Here is a 15,312-nt window from a genome sequence, read left to right as displayed (position 1 = left end):
CCTGAAATCTATAGAACTCCGGACGTGATAGCCCTTTCGTGAAGGGTTTTCAAAATAATTGTCATATCCCAGTTTTGACAAACGGAATAGTTACTATGACATAAAAAATGATGCCACGCGGCTCCGTGAGATTTTTTGACTTCGTTCAAATTGCCATCTAGCCAAAACAGAGCCCTTGGGACATGTGGTATCGCCGTACCGGGCGTGCGGGTGCACCCATTCACGAACAAACTAAACGGACAAAAATTAGCACATATAATGATGCGTCGTAGAACTAAAAACATTTTTTCCGAAATTTCTGGAGTGTCGGATAGTTGACCCCTACTTCAAATCCGGTCAGTTTCCAGCGGATTCGGCGGGACACCGCCTAAAGCCGCATGGGTTCCCAAAAATCTAACGTATGCACATGTCATGTGATAGGTGGTGCGTAGGTGGTCTACTATCATCGCACGGAGGTTTCACGTCATACTAAAATGCGGCCCATGTAGCTGCTTCACAAATAAAAATCGTTTGGGCACGCTAAAAATGAAAAGATGGTCGCCCGTGGGTCGGATTAGAAATCCGCGTCCGAGGTCTTGCTTCCCATCCTAGGGCCCACACATGTGCCAAATATGACCTCATTCCGGCAAACTATGTCATGCTGAGGCTGTTTCCCACCTCATATCCGATAAAGTCAACTAGATTTAAACTAGAGGTACTTGATCTAATGCTCATGATTTTTGGGTAAATTAAATTTGTAGGTTCAAAATATGATATGGATGTCATATTTGTATTCCTCTCATTTTTCTGATCAATTTAGACATATTATTTGCTAAATTTGCATTTACTGATATTAATTATTTCATATTAAATAAAAAGACCAAAAATAAAATCATTTAATTGTTTTTCAAATTCTATATTATTATTATTATATATATTCATTGTTGTTTATTTAAGTAATTGTTTAGAATTCAAAAATATAGAGGTGTGGCAGCACGGTCAAAGGGTTAATATGATTGATATGGTAGTATTAACAATAAGGTGTCATTTTTTTCATAGAAGCTCAACCAAAGAGAACAAAGAAGTTAAGCGTGATGGGACGGGAGTAGTGTGAGGATGGATGACCAACTGGAAAGTTTGACTACAAGTGCAATTTGACCTAAAATTAGGTGTACTAAGTGTGATTGTGAAAGATTAACAAGTAGAAAAGAATAAGAAGAAAATTGAAAAAAAATAAAAAATAAAAAATATTTTTTTTCAAAAAGAATAATTTGAATATTTTTTTAAAAATTGAAAATTTTGAAATACTATGCCGACGATATAACCGTTGGCACAACAATCTGTGTCAACGACCAATCTGTGCCGACGGTGATCGGGCAATCCTCGACCAGAACTGTGCCGACGAAGCTACGCTGACGGTCACCGTCGACACAGCCTGTGCCGACGGTCTTCCGTGCTGCCGTCGGCTGGCGGCCGTCGGCAGACTGCAGCTCTCCCGTAGTGCTGTTGTCATCAGTAGGTTCACTCAACTGTATGTGTCAATTATTTTGCGACTGGTCGAGTATGTACAAAGATTTAAGGCTGGTGCCAACGCGGGCTGGAGGGCGGGCGGTACCGCCCGCGATGGGGCGAGAGGGAGGCGAGAGGCGGGCGAGACGCTAGCGGCGGGCCGTGGTTCCACCGACCGGCGGTAGGGGCGGTACCGCCCGCCTATAGCCCGCGTTGGAGGCGAGAGCGGGGCGAGAGGGAGGCGATAGCGGTGCTAGTGGGGGCGATAGGGAGGCGGTAGGGAGGAGAGAGGAAGTGAGAGCTGGCACTATAGCCCGTGCACTGGCACCGTGGGGTGAGAGTGGGGTGAGAGTGATGGTAAAAACTGACGTGGCGAGGCTATAGTGGGGTGATGCATTGGCACCAGCCTAAGAAGGAAAAAAGGCTTCGAAAAAGGAAGGAAAAACCTGAGCGATTTGCCCGGTCAGCTACGCACCAGAAAACAAGAGCTGCCCAGTCAGGTGACAACTTAGCCTGAAAACTTTTTTCCTTTACAAGCTGGCCTGACCAACTCTACGAGCGGTCAGTCGTTCGAAGACTGACGCCGCCAACGCCAGGCTTCACTAGTGCTAGTTAAAGTAGCCACTAGATGACGCGATTAAGTAATCAGACAATTGAAAAACGCCCATGCATCGTCATGTGCCACCCAACCGTGTTGTGCTGACTCTGAGACCATCTGCACTCGTTTGGCTTCCTCACACCGAAATCCGGGCTAACTTTCCTTTGGATTGGACGTAAAATTGGCGTGGGGAGGACCAGCTTGACGACGAAAGCTTGACGAAATTTGAAAAACAAAAGCTTGACAAAGTACGGATAAAAACGATTGAATTTAGACTAAATTTAATGATATTTACTATATAGAGGGCGAAGTTCATACATAGAGGCCGAATTCGGAAAATTTAAATATTAAAACACGGCGTTCTACATGCCGAAATGGCGGTAGAACACCGTGTAGTCCTCGTCGCCGTCGCCGCCATCATCGAAACGCGGCGAGCTGACCGTTGGCGCCTGGCTGCTGGTGCCCTGGCCAGGGTCTCCCCACCGGCCACCGTTGCGTGGCAGGGACAGCGAGGGCTTGTACCAGTCGTCGTCGGACTCCGTCTCGAGGTCGATGACGGGAGGAGTCGGGCACCAGATGGAGGAGTCGCAGGCCGGCGGTACCGAGCGGCAGTGGCGGAGCCAGCAGGGTGGAAGGGTGGGGCGGTCCCCACCCTAAGATTTGGCCCAGCCCATATATTTTCTATAGAAAATAAGAATTTTTTTTAAAAAAAAGCCCAGCTCAGTTAGGCCTGCCCCACCCTAACAAAATGGGCTAGATTCACCACTTCCGAGCGGCCTGCTCGAGGAGCTGAGCCTGCCGCTCCGCCTCCTCCTTCTCCCACTGCTCCGTCGACCAGGCACAGGCCTGGTCAAGGGGCATGGCGTTGTCGGCGGGGATAAGGTCCTTGAGGGACCTCGCCATGACGGCCTCGAGGATTGCGGAGTTCTCGGCGTCGTGGACCTCCTCCACCTTCACCGGCTTGCGCTTCCGCTCGCCGAAGGTGCATGGTTCGCGCTTGGGGTGGAGGCGGCCGCGTGGTGTCGAGGGCTCGCGGATGACGATCCCGCCGCCGCTGCGCGCATGGTTGCTCGGCGGGGAAAGCGGCTCCTGTTTCACCGGCGCCCATGATGGCGCCGACCTGGAGATCGGCGTCGACCTCGACGCCGAACCGGACGACGGGGCTGCCAGCTGCTGCTTGCCCTCGACGGCGGGGGCATCGTCAGAACGGGCGCGTCGCCGCCCTCGATGTGCTCGATGATGGCGTCGAGCGTCCAGCCCGGCACGCTCCACCAACGCTTGCGTCCCGCGGAGTTGTTGCGCGGAAGCGGAGGCGACGGGCCATCGTAGGAGGCGAGCTCCTGCTCCCACCGCCGCAGGAAGTAGGAGTTCCACGCTGTGTAGTTCTCAGGGTGGTGGCGTGGCTCGGCGCGCTCCTGGTCCGACATTGTCAGTCGGACCTCCTCGATGGCGGCGCCGAGGGCGTGTCCCTGGGGCGGCGACGGGATTGGCACGCCGCCCGCACTTAGCCGCCACCCGCCGCCGGGAGGCCTCGTGTCCGGCGGGCAGGGTTACCCCGCCTGGTAGAGGAGGTGTCCCTCCCACGCGTGGAGCGACCGGCGGGGAAAGCCGTTGTTGGCCGCCCCATCTTGCTCGTTGAACGCCATGGATCTCGTCGAGGGAAGAGTGGCGGCTAGGGTTTCGTCATGGTGCTACGCGTCGCGACGAGCGGGGATTATTTAGGCGAGGCTGGACCGGGCGATTTAATGCCGCGTGGATGCTACACGTCCGCGGCGAGCTGACCGGCGGCAGCCTTTACTGCGCGCGGAAGATGATGCGTGTGCCGCTGACCGGCCAGGTCCACCTCTGCGGCGAAGCCGAAGCGAAACCGCGGGAGAGATTTCTCGGCGTTTCGCGCGCTTTCGCTTCGTCCGGACTCACCGAGCGCGCCCCCGGTAGGCCGGGGTTGGCGTGGGCTCGCCGGGTGGATGAAGGCCCAAATCCGAGGAAAATCGAGGAACCGGGGGCGCAGATGGGCCATTTTTCTCCGTCCGGATGGAAAAATAGCCAGCCGGGGACCTATTCGGGAGACGAGTGGAGATGCTCTGAGGAGTCTTCTCTGGTCGCCATTTGTGTGACCCTGAAACACATGAATTTCGTTACATGGCTATAGTACCGCAACTGAAATGGTCAATTTCCTACCACGAGCAAAGTTAAATGGCATCTGAAGGGAAATTTTCAGAGAATTTAAATCCTACACATACATTCGAAAATCCTATGAATTAAAGGAGCCTTGAAGACCTGCCCTAAAGGGCTATTCCTAGGAGAATTATGTAGGAAAAACAGTGAAAAAAGCAAAACCTAAGAGATTTGCTTTGTCAGCACCAAAAAGCAAGCTGCTGCCCCTAGTCAAGCGGCACCCCTTTCAGAAATTTATCAGCCCTGTCAACTTTCTTTTTTTCTGTTTTACAACCAGCTTGACAACTCCACGAGTGTCCAGTCATTCGAAGACTGACGCGACCCAGCGACATGATTAACTAACTAATAGTGCTAGTAAAAGTTAGCACTAATTAATCCCAATCCAAATGACGTGATTGTTGAAGTGTACTTTCCATCAGTTCGGAATTTTGATTCAAATGGCTAGTGCATAAAGTTTAACATGGTATCAGAGCCTCAGGTCTCGAGTTCAAATCCTAGCTTTCACAATTTATTCTAAATTCCCCAGCAACATGATTAACTAACTAATAGTGCTAGTAATATATGACTGGTTTGAGGAACGGCTTGACATTCAGGTAATTGCATACCAATATCAGGAAGCGTGAATAATCCTATTTGACACTTTATAGAAAATTATCAGCCTGACAAGCTTCTTTTTTCATTTTAACAACCAGCCTGACAACTCCACAATCGTTCCAACCAGTAGTGCTAGAAGAAGATAACACTAATTAATCATCGACACGAAACAACGAGATTAACTTATCAAACATTTGAAGACTCCCTTTAGATCGCACCTTTCGCCACCTGACCGTGTTGTGCTGGCTCCGAGAAGTCTTCTCTTGATCGTGACTTCTCTGGCGGTGAGAACGCCTCCTAAGCATATCACGACAAAAGTACCAATTTGAAATTTCGTATTTTAAATTTTTTCTGTGATATTCAGCATGCAGCTTTGAATACTACTTCCTCCGTTCCCAATTATTTGAACTGCTAAAACGTGTTATGTCAAATAACTGAGGTAGTACGTTTTATTACAGATATAAAAAATTACACACTTCATATTCTGAAGCTATTTTATTGAAACAAATAACAGTATCAGGGACATACCGTGTTTGTTCCTTTTTAGGATGGTGTGAACAGGAGTAGTGACCATGCTTTTCCGTTTTTCTCATCTTCTTTTCACACCTGTCACTCTCCCCAAATATAAGCTCCTGAGCTGCACTTCCTTCATACTTGCTCCCCAATTTCGTTTTCTTCATCCTGGATGTGAGAACTCCTCCAAGAAGAGGCACAATGTAGGTGTTTTTGTCGCTTTGTCTATCTAGCTAATCATGGGTTCTCCATTTATTAATTTTATCTTGTTATTGCTGATCACTAAGCTTCTCATGGGTTTTTTTTGTTGCTTTCGCATTTTGCATGCATAACTGTCTTTCCTGCCAGCATGCTAGTATTTTACTTGAAAAAGAAAGATTAGGTTCTCATAAATTGATTAGCATTTGTTGTCCTTCCGGTGTGGAAAATTGGTACAGTAGTTTAACTCTGTTTCTGTAAAAACAAAAACAAAAAGCAGAAAATCTAGAAGAAATGGCGGTGGTCCTGGATGCTTTCGCATCCTACATCAAGAATATGCTCGCGGAGATGGCAAGAGAAGAGGTGGGCATGCTGCTTGGAGTCCCTGGCGAGATTGATAAGATGGGCTCTAGGCTTGGCGACCTCAAAAACTTCCTTGCCGATGCTGATAGAAGAAACATCACCGACCAGAGCGTGCGTGGGTGGGTGAAGGAGCTCAAGGGCATCATGTACCAGGCCACTAACATCCTCGACCTATGTCAGCTCAAGGCCATGGAGAGGGCTCCGTTCACAGCTGACATGGGGTGCTTCAACCCCTTGCTCTTCTGTATGCGGAATCCCCTCTTCGCCCACAACATTGGCACCCGCATCAGGATGCTCAACCAGAGACTGGATGACATCTGCAAGAGGGGTGACAAATTCAACTTCATCAACCTTGGTTTCTACGAGGACCATAATTACAGGTTGACCTCTCGCCAAGCTGCCAACCGAGAGACAACAGGAGAGAATGTACAGTCAGGTGTGGTCGGGGAGAAGATCAAAGAAGACACAAGAGAGCTGGTCGAGATGCTAATTGAAAAAAAAGGTAGTAACAACAGGGGCAGCAGCAATGTCATGGTGGTCGCCATCGTGGGTGTGGGTGGGATCGGAAAGACAACCCTTGCTCGGGAGATATTTAACCACGACACTATAAAGGAGATGTTTGACAAGACTATATGGTTGAGCGTCAACCAGGACACCGACAAGGTTGAGCTGCTCAGGACAGCCATCACCCTTGCTGGGGGTGACCACCGTGGTGAAAAAGCAATGACTGTTCTTCAGCCAAGACTTGCGGCTGCCTTGAGAGGCAAGAAGCTGTTCCTGGTGATGGATGATGTGTGGAACCATGGAGTATGGGAGGATTTGCTTGAAGCACCCATGGTTAATGCCGTAGCTCGAGGTAGTCGAGTCATCATCACTACCAGACATGACACGGTTGCCAGAGGGATGAAAGCCTTGCTGCCCTACCATCATGTTGACAAACTAGAGGCCAGTGATGCTTGGTCATTGCTCAAGAAACAGGTTCCAACTATCCTTCTGTCTTAACTTCTCATTAATGCATTTTGCCTGCAATTTTGTAATATAGCACTTCAATTTCATGGCTTAATGTGCTCAATACTAAGTAAATACACGTCATATTTGAGGCAAATATTCAAAGTTCATATTTCTAATGCGTGTCTTAAAGGACATCAACTTTTTTCATTAAATTAGGTCTCAGAATCAGCAAAATCATTACTTGATCTCACCACTTAGGAACAGTTCATAGGCTTTACTGGGGAATGTAACTTTTACTTATCGATCCCAGGATAATCATATCAATTGACTACATTCAAATATTATAGTCTTTAAAAAAATCTGAATCCATATGGTGTCACATAACACATAAGGTAATTTTTTGAAGAAAAATTCTGAATCCCACCGTTCGGATTAGATTGACGCAGCGTAGTGGAGATGCATGCATGTTGGTAGCTTCTGTTCCGTATCGATTAAATATGATCGGAGGTAGTATGTCATATGGCCTTACGAAAACCATAAGGTTTTGCACTCATCCTTAACATGCGTCTATGATAGACATATGGTGGTTTTTTCGTGAAGAATTGTGAGTCAATTTTTTGGGAATAAATCCCCTAGCTAAGCAATTTAGGATTTTTCTTATGGAAGTGTAGTTTTAACTTCTTTTCCCTCAAATTTCACTTGCATTCATCAAGCTTTGTTATGCAGTTGTCTATCTCCAACTTGGATTGTTTTTACTCTTTAGTACAAAGTCATATTTTTGGCATCAGTTAAACACATTGTTGATTTCTATGCAAATCCATTGCCCGAGTAAATATAGAGTTCAAAAATCAAGCAACTAAGAAATAAAAAACTGGCGCAGCGAGAGGAGCGCAGCGAGAGGCGTGCTGCGAGCGTGCAAGCCCAACCACGCCGCCGCGGCGACGGCAGCATGGCCACGCCGTCTCCCACCCCTTCCCCGCCCCAGTCCACGTCGCCGGCGAGCCCGCGTGGCCGCGAGGACCGCTGGCGCGGCGGTCGGGGTTCCGATTCGGAGGAGACGCCGCCCTCCTACAGCGAGGCCCTGGTCGGAGGAGGCGCGGCGAGGCGCGCAGGTGAGCAGGAGGTGGTCCAGGTGCGCCGGGAGTTGAGGTCAGTGGTGCGGATGGAGGAGAGGAGCTCCGCCATCGACGAGCTCGATGACTCTGGAGATGAGCTTGACGGTGAGGAGGAGGGGCCATGGGAGGAGCCCACGCACGTCACACGCAAGCGTGCGCGGGGACGCCGTGGCGGCAAGAGGGCGACGGCGAGGGCGGCGCGCCCGGCGGCGCGCGAGGTCGGGGCGTACGCGGACTACGACGGCCTCTGCTTGCTCTGCATGCCGCCGGGGCACCGCGCCGCCGACTGCACCACGGGTCCGATCTGCCTGCGCTGCGGCGAGACGGGCCACATGGCGCGAGAGTGCTCGCTGCCACGCCCGCCAAGGCCGCCGTCGCCGCCAGGAGGGGAGGAACCGGCGCGGAAGCGTTTGAACGACGAGGGGCGCGGCCGCCGGATGGGTGAGGGCGCCGGCGACTTCCGCGCGCTTGCGCCGGAGGTCCGCCAGGCCGCCGCTGAACCGCGCGCGCGACACCGTGAGGTGGCGCCTGCTGCGCGTGCTGCTGATGGTTTGAGGTGGGCGGTGGAGCCGCGTCGCGTGGAGGCCCCGCTCGGGCTCGACGACGGCCCTCGCCGCGTGGCGGCGGCACCTGCTCCCGCGGGCGCGCCTCGCCGTGATGCTGGTCCGCAGAGGATGCGCCAAGGTGGCTCCTTTGCGCGCCAGGAGGTGCTGGGTGATCGCGCGCTGCCGGCGCGTGGTGGCCGTGCTGCGCACGCTGCGGCCGATCGCGCCATGGTCCCCGTGCTGCCGGTGGCTCGCCAAGACATCGAGACGCGGCCGCGCAGGGGAGTGGAGGTGCAGGTGGCCCCTCTCGGCCTGCGCGCACCGGCGGTGGGAGGTGAGCTCGCGCGGCGCCCTGCCCGTGCCGTGTGTGTGCTCCCTCGCACGTCGGAGATGGACGCGGCCGAGGAGGCCTGTCGAGGGCCCTCCTGGCGGTGATCGTCGGAGTGCGCAGGGCTGTTACCACCGAGGAGGTCGCCATGGCGTTGGAAGACGTCTACGGGCTCACGCCGGGGACCTTCTCCGTCCATTGCCACAGGCCGGAGGACTTCCTCCTGTTCTTCGTGGAGCGGACGGATCGCGACAGGGTGCTTGGCAACGGCGTGCTCGCCTCGCCGTACTTACAGGCTATTGCTCCGACCTTGGTCGAGGCGCACGCACGAGGCGTCGGGCGGTCTGTGCGTTCATACTGAGATCGAGATCGAGGGTGTGCCGGCTCACGCGTGGAGCCTGGCCACGGCGGAGGCGGCGCTCACTCCGGTGGCTTGGGTGGAGCGGCTTCACCCGCTCACCAGGTCTCGTGCAGACATGGGCGTCCTCCATCTCTCCGCCTGGTGCCTCGACCCGGCCCTGATCCCGCGGGAGGTGGACCTCCACGTCGTCGAGCCGGACGATCCCCCGTCGCTGGCAGACCTGGCGGCGCCGGCGGAGGCTGTCGTTCCTCCACACATCAACACCTTGGTCTACCCTTTGCTGGTGCACGTCACGAGTACGGTGGATTTCCGGCGACCTGCTCCTGGCGGCGCTGCGAGCGGTGGTGGCGACGGCGGCCCTACTCCGGCCTGGCCGACGAGGCGCCATTACCAGTACACACGTGGTGTACCGGACGTCCTCCCCGGCTCCGGCGGCAGCGGTGGCGGCGTGTCGGCGGACCAGGCTGGCACCAGCAGGGGAGGGTCCACACGTACGCTGTCTTCTGGCGCAGTCGTTGGGGACCCGACAATGGCTGTTCCGCGACAAATCGCCCAGAGAAAGAAGAAGAAGAGGGGGGGCCAGAAGGTGCAGGCGATCAAGGAGAGAGCAGCTTTGGCAGCTGCTAAAAGCGCCGAAGATGCCCAGGGTGTGGCCGCCGCTGCTGCCAGCGAGCCGTTGGAGACGGTCAAAAAGGGCGGCGCGGCTGGAGTTGCGCATGTGGACGAGCTAGGCGACGACGTGGGTGTCCAGTCGCTGTTGGGTGATGGGCTCATGGGCGCAGGCGCGGAGCTTCGGGTGGGGTCCATGGTGATCCTGCCAGCTGCCGCTGCCGACCGCACCCAGTCTGGCCGTGAGCCCCCTTCGGTCCAAGCTACGGTTGTGCAAGTTCTTGGCGACGTGGAGATGCCCACGTCCACGACGTCGGATGCGAGGGTGGCCACCATTTTGGGCCCCCAGGTTGGGTCGAGCCCAGCTCCCTACCAGGCCACCATGTTGGGCCCCCAGGGTGGGTCATGCCCAGCTACTCCCTGCCAGGCCACGCCCCTGCTGCTGCATGAGCCGTTGCTGGGCCTGGATGCCACGGGCCCAAGGGAGGGGGGTTCGTCCCAGGTGTTCACGCGGGAAGCCTCCAAAGTGGTGGTTCCAACGTGTCTTGCCGCTGCTGTCTCTCCGGAGGAGCGCGTGGACGTCGAGGCCCCCAACTCCTGCCTGAGCCCGGTGATACAGCTGGCTGACGTCTGTAGCTCGGATGGCGCCACGGATGTTGAGGTGGGGGACGTTGTAAGGGCGGATGAGGAGAGGGTGGATGAGGAGATTGTCATGGAGCCGCCACCGGCCGGCACCATGGCCTCTTCCCTACCACCTGCCCCTAGCCCGTCGGTGTGTCGCTTCGCCACGCCACCTGTGGTGTTCCAGAGAGCGCGGCAGCCCACCCTCCCAAGCTCGCAGCCTGCATTGGCGAGACCTCGGACCCTCGGGGAGTTTCTCACAGCGGCGAAGTCGCGCTCGGATGCACTCCTCCAGACCCCGACTGTTCGACGAAGGTTGGTTGAGCTTAACTTCCAACCTCGACGCAGCTCGAGGATCGCAGGTCAACCTGGCGGTCTAAACGCTGAGATGAAGGCGGTGCGTAACCTCATGCGCAAGCTGGGCCTCCTCGAAGGGGATGAGGCACCATCGGAGGCTGCTCTGGAGGCTTACCATAAGATGTATGAGCTGCCCCTGACGGACGATATGATTGAGGCGATCGCGGAGTTCTATGGTTGGTCGCTCTCGACGATCAGAGGCTGCTCCCCACCTCAGCTGGGGATGACGGGTGGTCGCCTCATTGAGGCCTGACCCCTGACGGTGGTCCACGGGTGTTGTGTCGTTCCAATGTTGTACGAACCTAAAGTGTTGGTGGCCAATGTGCGAGGCCTCAATGATCGCGCAAGGCGTGCGGGTGTTAGGAGTGTAGTGAACACTACGGGTGCGTCCATTGTATGTCTCCAGGAGACAAAGCTATCTGTTATAACCCATGCTATCGTTATTGAAGCGCTAGGCGCAGAGTTTGACGCTTACTTCTGCTTGCCGGCGACTGATACTCGGGAGGGGGGGATCATTGTGGCTTGGACTAGCCGGGTGGTGCAGCTCCATAGCGCCCACTACGGGGCTAACAGTGTCACAGCGAGGGTTTCCCCTGTGGGTGGTGGCTCGGGGTGGTGGCTGACGTGTGTCTATGGCCCACAGGCAGGCTGACAAGGTCGCCTTTCTGGAGGAGCTCCGCGACGTCCGCAGGGGCCACCCTGGACCCTGAGCGCTCTGCGAAGATTTTAACATGATCTACCGCGATGAGGATAAAAACAACGGTAACCTCAACCGTATGATGATGGGCAGATTTCGGCGCTTCCTGAATGACTGCGAGCTAAAGGAGATCTATCTCCACGGACGACGCTACACGTGGTCTAATGAGAGGGAAACTCCCACCCTTGTGAGGCTGGACCGGGTGTTCGCCACGGCTGCTTGGGAAGAGTTGCATAACAGCTGCATGCTGCGCTGCTTGGCGACGGTGGTGGCGGACCACTGCCCACTCCTCTTGGACTGCACCACCAAGTCAACAGGTCCGAAGCGGTTCCAGTTTGAACGCTTCTGGCTACGACTAGAGGGCTTCGAGGAGGTTGTACGGAGCGCCTGGGATGTTGTGGAGGGGGATCCGGACCCTTTCCGGCGGCTCACCGCAAAGCTCAAGCGCACTGCGCGCAGTCTGATGAGCTGGAGTAGACAAGAAGATCGGTTGTGTCAAACTGCAGCTGATGATAGTGCGGGAGGTGATCATGAGGCTGGATATAGCTATGGAATCTAGACAGTTGTCGCCAGACGAACGCCGACTCAGGGCTCACCTCAAGCACACCTACCTGGGTCTGGCTTCTCTAGAGCGCACCATTGCGAGGCAGCGGGCTAAGATCGCATGGCTCAAGGAGGGGGATGCCAACACAGCCTTCTTCCACCAGCACGCAGCTTACCGCCGCCAGAAGAACATGATCCATAGCCTACAGGTGGGAGGCGCGGTCATCTCTGACCATGCGACTATGGCTGAAGCTGCTTTCACACACTTCGAGGGTTTGCTTGGAACCTCGGTGGAGAGGCGGCATTCCTCGGACCTGGACTTCCGGACACCCACTCGGAGGACCTCTCGGACCGGGAGGCGGGGTTCACGGAAGACGAGATCTGGGAGGTGATTCGGCGACTGCCAGCGGGCAAGGCGCCTGGACCCGATGGGTTCACGGCTGAGTTCCTCCAAAAGTGCTGGGGAGTGGTGAAAGGGGACTTCATGGCGGCCTTCGACAAGCTGCTTACGCTGTGTGGGCGCGGGTTCCAAAGCCTTAACCAGGCCCTGCTGATCCTGCTGCCTAAGCGCCCGGATGCGGCGGCGCTTGGTGACTACAGGCCGATCAGCCTAATCCATATCTTCGCCAAGCTAGTTGCGAAGGCGTTGGCCACTCGCTTAGCCACTCGGATGGAGTCACTGGTGGATCGCAACCAATGCGCGTTCATTCGCAAACGTTGTATCCACGACAACTTCATGTTGGTTCAGCAGACAGCTCGATTCCTCCATCGGGAGAAAGAACCGCGGGTGATGCTCAAGCTTGACATCGCACGCGCCTTCGACTCCGTCTCTTGGGGTTTCCTCATGGAGATCCTCCGCAAGTTAGGGTTTGGCCCAAGATTTCGAGAACTGGTGTCCATCCTCCTATCCACTGCAAGTACGAGGGTGTTGCTCAACGGCGAGCCAGGACCCCCGATCTGGCATCGGCGGGGCCTGAGACAGGGTCGCCAGCGCTGTTTGTTCTGATGATGAACTTGCTCAACAGGATGTTGGCCAAGGCAATCGAGCTGGGGGTGCTGAGACGCTTAGCGCGGCGGGACTTAGTGACGTCGGTGTCACTTTACGCGGATGATGTGGTGATCTTCTGCCACCCAGATGAGACGGAACTGCGGGCTGTCCGCGGTATCCTCGAGCTCTTTGGGCACGCATCAGGTCTACGCACCAACTTCGCTAAGTGCTCTGTATCACAGATCGCTTACTCGGATGAGGAGGCTGTGGGCGCAGCTGAGCTCATGGGGTGTCAGCTTGCGCCGTTCCCGGTGAAGTACCTTGGCATTCCGCTATCTATCAGGAGGCTGTCGGCGGCTGCGTTTCAGCCCCTGGTAGATCGTCTGGCTGACAAACTACCCACCTGGAGGGCATCGTTGATGCCTAGGGCGGGACGTTTGGCGCTGATCCGCTCGGTCCTCGCAGCGATCCCTCTGCACCAGCTGATGGTGCTGGGCCTCCATAAAAAAACACTAAAGCAGGTGAACAAGATCCTGCGGGGATTCCTTTGGGTTGGTAGAGCGGATGCCAATGGGGGACACTGCCACGTCAACTGGGCACGGGTGTGCAGGCCGCTGCGGCTGGGAGGCTTGGGTATCCCAGACCTTGCGCGTACTGCCATCAGCCTCAGGGTGAGATGGATCTGGAGGATGCATACTGATCCCCTGCGACCCTGGCGCGGGCTGGACATGCATTTCTCGAAGACGGAGTTGGATGTCTTTGCGGCCTCCACCTCCATGGTGGTCGGCAACGGTGACTCCGCCCTCTTCTGGGAGGACAGGTGGCTGGATGGCAGGTCCATCAGAGATGGCGCTGGAGGTGTACGCTCTGGTACCGAAACGTCGGCGAAAGTTACGCACGGTTCGGGAGGCGTTGGTTGAGCGCTTATGGATCCCCGACATAGTGGGTGCTCCAAGCGCCCTAGCGTTGTGGCAATACGTTCAGCTATGGGGCCGTCTCAGGGACACCCAGCTTGGGGCGGATCCGGACAGGCTGGTATGGCGTTGGACGACGGATGAACAGTATTCGGCCGGTTCCTGCTACGACACCCTCTTTCAGGGGGCGATCATCTCAGGTTCTTGGAAGCTTAACTGGAAATCCTGGGCGCCGCCGAGGGTGAAGTTCTTTATCTGGCTGGCCTGCCTTGACAGATGCTGGACGGGGGAGAGACTGGCATGGCGTGGCCTTCCGCATGCGCTGAGCTGCCCGCTCTGCGACCAATCTGTCGAGACCATGAGTCACCTGCTCACAGGTTGTTCCTTCTCCAGGACGATTTGGTTTGAGGTTCTGTCGTGGATCTGATCCACCTCAGGTCCTCCCACGGTTGAGGGTGACTTCGCGTAGTGGTGGTCGCTGGTGGTGCGGACCACCCCTCGCCAGCTGCGCAAAGGCACTTCGTCGGTGATCATGCTTACGGCGTGGTGGATTTGGAAACACCGGAACGCGGCGGTCTTTGACAACATGCGTCCTTCGGTGCCATCCTTGTTCAACGACATCGTGGCCGAGGCGCAGCAATGGGCGGACGCGGGAGCCCGGGCTATGCGCCAGCTACTCCCCTAGATTAGTTTCTTTTTCTTGGGTTGAGTTGTACGGCGTGTTGGGTAAGACTTGTACATAAACTCTTCTTTATCTATCAATGCATCGAAACGCAAGGCTTTTGCGTTTTCGCAAAAAAGAGAAATAAAAAACTAGATCAAACTAAACTATATTGCTGGCAAAGCTAGTGAACATCAGTTCTGTACAGAAGTTGATTGTCGCCGAAAATCGGTAGTATCTAGAAATATTTGCACGATTCGCGACCTCTACAGTTATGCCATCTCATGTTGGTGGCAGTCATAAAAACATTTAGTAGGCCTAGCATCCAAATAGTCCAGATTAATTGCCTTGAAATAGCCATGACCAGAGATTTTTGAAAGAGAAGAAAAAGGGACGTAGAGTTTGCATGAAATTTGTTTAAGAAAATATTGTTTTGCACAAGAAATAAGAGAGTAAAAAATCATTAGTTATCTAAAAAAATTCAATAAATAGCTCTAGCAGTTTTTCTTCTACATGTACTTTTTGTTCATAATGGCAGAATAAAGAATTAAAGGAGTCATCAATATGATTGTGGCTCTCAACTCAATGTGAATAAAGTGATTGACTGTGAAGATGGAGGTGGTCACTGAATTTATTTTCTTGATAAGCTTATTATCAACCACTATATCTACTGATATAGGGATTGCCATT

The 15,312-nt window shown here is 54.4% G+C and overlaps 1 protein-coding gene across 1 annotated transcript; it reads left to right on the top strand.

Annotated features, from left to right (window-relative positions):
* Positions 1–5,863: 5,863 nt before the first annotated feature.
* Positions 5,864–6,934, top strand: LOC124656262 (putative disease resistance protein RGA3). The gene has a single exon (XM_047195040.1). It carries the CDS (start codon positions 5,864–5,866, stop codon positions 6,932–6,934), a length of 1,071 nt encoding a protein of 356 aa, XP_047050996.1.
* Positions 6,935–15,312: the final 8,378 nt, after the last annotated feature.

The sequence above is a fragment of the Lolium rigidum genome, chromosome 5 (assembly GCF_022539505.1).
Source record: "Lolium rigidum isolate FL_2022 chromosome 5, APGP_CSIRO_Lrig_0.1, whole genome shotgun sequence".
NCBI lineage: Eukaryota > Viridiplantae > Streptophyta > Magnoliopsida > Poales > Poaceae > Lolium > Lolium rigidum.
Note: the sequence above shows the minus strand (reverse complement) of the source record. Positions and strands in the feature narration are given on the sequence as shown.

Bases quoted from the DNA above. Each gene is read 5' to 3' on its own strand.
- LOC124656262 (XM_047195040.1), top strand. From the start codon at position 5,864: ATGGCGGTGGTCCTGGATGCTTTCGCATCCTACATCAAGAATATGCTC.